The 4,997-nt window shown below is 37.3% G+C and overlaps 1 protein-coding gene across 1 annotated transcript; it reads left to right on the top strand.

Moving 5' to 3' along the window:
- The first annotated feature begins 4,529 nt into the window (after window positions 1-4,529).
- Window positions 4,530-4,997, top strand: LOC131605042 (uncharacterized). The gene has a single exon (XM_058877441.1). The coding sequence runs from the start codon at window positions 4,530-4,532 to the stop codon at window positions 4,995-4,997; it is 468 nt and encodes a 155-aa protein (XP_058733424.1).

Here is a 4,997-nt window from a genome sequence, read left to right as displayed (position 1 = left end):
GTGTTAACTAAGCAAGCCCATTAAGAATATTTTATTTTATTTTCATAAAATAAAGGAATTGGGGAAAGAGAAGCAGAAGCAGAAGAAGCAGATTTTGGAACTGAAGAACACGTGAAAGTGAGAAGAGCCTAAAGGGAAGGAGAACTTCGAAGATTCGACTCTGAGGTAAGGGGGATTCTTCGGGTTAGTGATCCTTATGCAATTGTAGGTAGTAGGATTGATTAGGATTATCGTTTAGTTCATTCGTACGTGTCGGGTTTGGGAATTTTGATTAGGTTTTGATGGAATCGTATGAATTACATGATTTTTGTTAATACTTGTGATATATGATGTTGATACATGTATAAAACTTGTCTGAAATGTGTAATGATGTGGAAATTGATGATATTGTGTGCTATGTCCGTTTGTATATGATTTGGGGAAAATAGGATGGGGTTATTACGATCAAAATGGTGATTTTTGCTGTGCAGGTACGTAGGAACCGGTTCCCATGTGGGACAAACCGGTTCCCCCTTATAAAAAACAGAGCGTGTGGATTCTGGGTAGCTGGGAACCGGTTCCCATGTAGGGACAACCCGGTTCCCCATAGTAAAAATCAGAGGCGTGTTTTGGGAAGCTTCCAGGAACCGGTTCCCTTGTAGGGACAACCCGGGTTCTGCAGCATTTTTTCTAAAAATGTTTTATCTTTAAAATCCCATAACTTTTGATCCGAGTATCCGATTTATGCGCCGTTTTGAGCATTGCGAAGCTGAGTTAATGGCCTATACGATGAATAGGTGGTATGGACGTAAAGTCCAAGTTGTTTATTTGTGATTATATTATTTATTGGGTGATGCCTTTCGTGTATGCGTGTGATATGTTTGTATGAATGCTAAGAATATATATACATGCTTATTGGTGATGATTTGGTGATGATAATGAGACGATGTGTTACATCGGATTGGTGATGTTGTAAGCATGTTATATGTTGCATTCATTGGCATACATTTTTGGTGATGGATCCCGGTGATGAAAGTGGATCAAAATGGTGGGCATAATTCCCATTGTGTGGAATTTGTGCTGGTTAAAACTGTATCTTGGTGATGAAAAAGATCGGTTGGATGGGTTTATCCCATGGATGGTACCACATGCATTAGTGTCAGTTCATTCATTGCATTACATTATGATATGACTGAATGATTGTGTGGAGTGATAGAATATGCTTATGTACTGATGTTTGGTTGTTATAACAAATTCCGATTTTATGTATGACGAGTGGATGATAATTGCTATGATATTTTATTGCTTATGATTGTATAATGGTTATTAATTCGAATGAAACTCACCCTTACTTTGATGATTTCAGATTAAGGATGTAGCGGCGTCTTGACCGGGTGAAGATAGCTTGTAGGCTAGCCCGTAGTTCGTGTCGAGTCATGCTCTGATTGTAACACTGGGATCGTTTAGTCTTAGAGTTACTTGAGATACTTTGTTGCTATTTTGATTATGGAATATGTATTGCTGAACTGTTTGGATATGTTCCTTACATTGTTAAAAATAAGTTTCCGCTGTGATGAACACATGTTTGAAGTTTGGTTTAATCTTAATAAAGCATGACAATCGACTTGATGTTTTTATTTATTTAATAATTGTAGCATCCTTGATGTGTTATTACTCTGAATATATTATATTTTCCGCGGGGGTTTAGAAGGGTGTTACAGGTGGTCTAGTGTAACCATTGAAACTATTTCTTCCATTACCATTGTTGTTTTGTTCAGTAGGAACAGATGTAGCTGTTGTTTTAACCATATTGACTTTGTGTTTTTCTCCCTGAATCTTTTGTCTAACACAGTTAAGTGCTTGCACCTAGAACCGACGCTCTGATGCCAATTGAAGGATAGAAAAACACTTAGAAAGGGGGGTTTGAATAAGTGTGACTTTAAAAACCTGTAAGATAAAAACAATGAACACAATTATCTTTATCCTGGTTCGTTGTTAATGAAACTACTCCAGTCCACCCCCTTAGAGTGATTTACCTCAACTGAAGATTTAATCCACTAATCCAACTGATTACAATGGTTTTCCACTTAGACAACTTCTAAGTCTTCTAGAGTATACAGATCACAACTTGATCACTCTAGGAATTCACCACTTAGAAAACTTCTAAGTCTTCTAGAGTCTACTGATCACAACTTGATCACTCTAGGAACCTTTTACAATCAATGTAAAAATAATGTTTACAAGAGTAAGATTGCTTCTTATAAAGCTATAATCATAATTGTGATATTTCTCTTAAGTTCTAAGCTTAACACTCACTAAATATTACAAGAGTTTATGAGGTTGAAGATGAAGTTCATTAGATTGATTTTGACAGTGTTTTAGTATTTTGTGCAAGTGTTCTTTTTGCTGCTTCTGATTAGAACTTCTATTTATAGGCTTTGAGAGAAGATGATTGTTGGGTTGCATTTAATGCTTTACGTGAATAGTACAATGCAGCATTTAATGTTTCACACTTTTGTTAACTACCTCGAGCCATGCTCTTGCTGCTTTTACTGACTTTGCCTTTTGTAGCTTCTAACGTTTCTTTTTTCAGTCAGAGATTAGACCTAAGAGCCTGTCATCTTGTACTTTCTTCTGGACTCAGATTTGTAGATAACAACGTTTGAATATCAGAATCAAACTGCTTGGTGCAGAGCATCTTCTTGAATTCTGACTTTAAAGAGCTTGAGCGTGATACCATTCGATACATCAGTGCTTATGCTTCTGACTTCATGTTCTTCTGATGCTTGATAGTTCATGTTCTAATTCTACTTGACCATCTTCTGATGTCTTGCTAGAGCATGTTCTGATGTAGCCATCCAAAACCTTCTGAGTCAGTGCTTCTAAGTGCTGATTTGTGCATACTCTTTATATATTTCATGAAATGGAAAATGCAAAGGATTAGAGTACCACATTGTCTTATACAAAATTCATATATAATGTTATCATCAAAACATAGAATATTGATCAGAATAAATCTTGTTCTAACAGAACCACCTTACGAAAGCAGCCCAAGACGCTTCGCCTGTCTCACCAACAATCCAGTTGCACGACGCGCTGAAATGAAAACAAGACTTCTGTAAATCATTTATGCTAACCCTTTTTCAGTTCTTGACCATGAGGATCCTTACACTTATCTCACAAAGTTTTAAGATATCGCTGGTACGTTAGGTGCACCTGAGGCAGAAGGGGAAGTCGTATTCATGAGACTCTTTCAACATTCATTGATTGGAAAGGCGAAAGATTGGTCTCTTGACCAATCAACGAAGACAATGACCAATTGGAATGTCTTGGAGAAACATTTTCCAAACAGGTTCTTCTCTCACAATCGATTTATGGATACGAAGACATCAATAGCAACATTCACTCAAGCGACAAATGAAACCTTATGTGAGGCTTGGGAGCGTTACAAGTCCATGTTACGGAAATGTCCAAATCACATTTTCGATAGCTTGTCACAAGTCCATATTTTCTGTAATGGATTACTACCTCAACCGAAACTTCTATTCGATGTAACACCCAACGGTTCCTTACTTGCAAAAGCGTAGAGGAAGTAGTGGCAATTATTGATAGAATGGCCCTCACGGATCATCAATTTCAACACAATCGAGGTGTTGTCCAAAGGAAACCGGGAGTACTGGAATTAGCTACGAATAACACGATTTTAGCATAAAACAAACTCTTCACTCAAACTGTTGAAGAACTAACAAAACAGTTGTCCAAACTCTTCACAACAAGTGGCTTATTGCGAATTATGCACTAGAGATCATCAGACTGGTTTTTGCCCTCCACCCAATGAAAAAGTCAATTATATGGGAAATCAACAAAGGCTAGCACCATATCAAAACAATTAAAATTTCTAACGCGGAAACAACGCAAATTATGGTCAAGGATGGAGACAAAATGATGGAACAGCAAACAGACCACATCAGTACCAGAGTTACCAACAACCGCAAAATCCAAATCAACCGGACAGAACAACCAAGCTTGAAGATACTCTGCAACAATTCATGCAAGTGTCAATAGCAAATCAGAAAAATAACGATGCTTCCATCAAAAATCTCAAAAATCAAGTTGGACAAATTGCAAAGCAATTGGAAGATCAACAAAGAGGAACTTTCACAGCTACAGCACAAACAAATCCAAAGGAACATTGTAAGTTTATTACGACACGAAGTGGTCGAGTGCTTGGATCGGAAAGAAATGAAAAAAATGAAGAGAGAATTTTGAAAGAAAAATAGCAAGTTAATAAGGAAAAAGAAAAGGAACATGAAAGTCATGATGAGATTATTGAGGGAAAACAGAAAAAAGAGAATACGATAGAAACAAGAGCTACGAGGAAAAATTAACAAACAAGAGAGGAAAAAGGAAAGATGATCAATCCACCGGCACAAAACCTACCATAATCGCATGTTCTAACTAAAAAGGATAAAGAAAGGAAATATGCTCGATTTCCAGACATCTTCAAGCACTTACAAATCAACATTCCATTCATCGAAGCACTCGAACAAATGCCGACTTATGCAAAATTCATGAAGGAGATTCTCACAAAGAAGAGACAAATTACCGTTGACGAAACAATCCATCTTGACGCAAGCTGTAGTGCAATCATACAACGGACCCTTCCCCAAAAAGAAAAAGATCCTGGACGAGTAACATTACCAGTAACAATTGGATACGTAAATGTTGGAAAGGCATTGATCGATCTTGGATCAAGCATCAACCTCATTCCACTCTCCGTGATAAAAAGAATAGGTGATCTGGACATGAAGAATACAAGGATGACGTTGCAGCTGGCCTATAAATCAGTCACAAAACCATCCGGCATTGCTGAAGATGTTTTGGTCAATATAGACAAATTCCTCTTTCCAATTGATTTTGTTGTTATGGACATCGAAGAGGATGATGATGTGCCACTTATTTTGGGGTGTCCTTTCATGAAAACCGCTCGTATGATGATCGACATTGAAGATAGGTAG

The sequence above is a fragment of the Vicia villosa genome, linkage group LG5 (genome assembly GCF_029867415.1).
Source record: "Vicia villosa cultivar HV-30 ecotype Madison, WI linkage group LG5, Vvil1.0, whole genome shotgun sequence".
Taxonomy (NCBI): Eukaryota; Viridiplantae; Streptophyta; class Magnoliopsida; order Fabales; family Fabaceae; genus Vicia; species Vicia villosa.
Note: the sequence above shows the minus strand (reverse complement) of the source record. Positions and strands in the feature narration are given on the sequence as shown.

Excerpts from the sequence above, each read along its gene's own strand:
- LOC131605042 (XM_058877441.1), top strand. The coding sequence starts at position 4,530 with ATGCCGACTTATGCAAAATTCATGAAGGAGATTCTCACAAAGAAGAGA.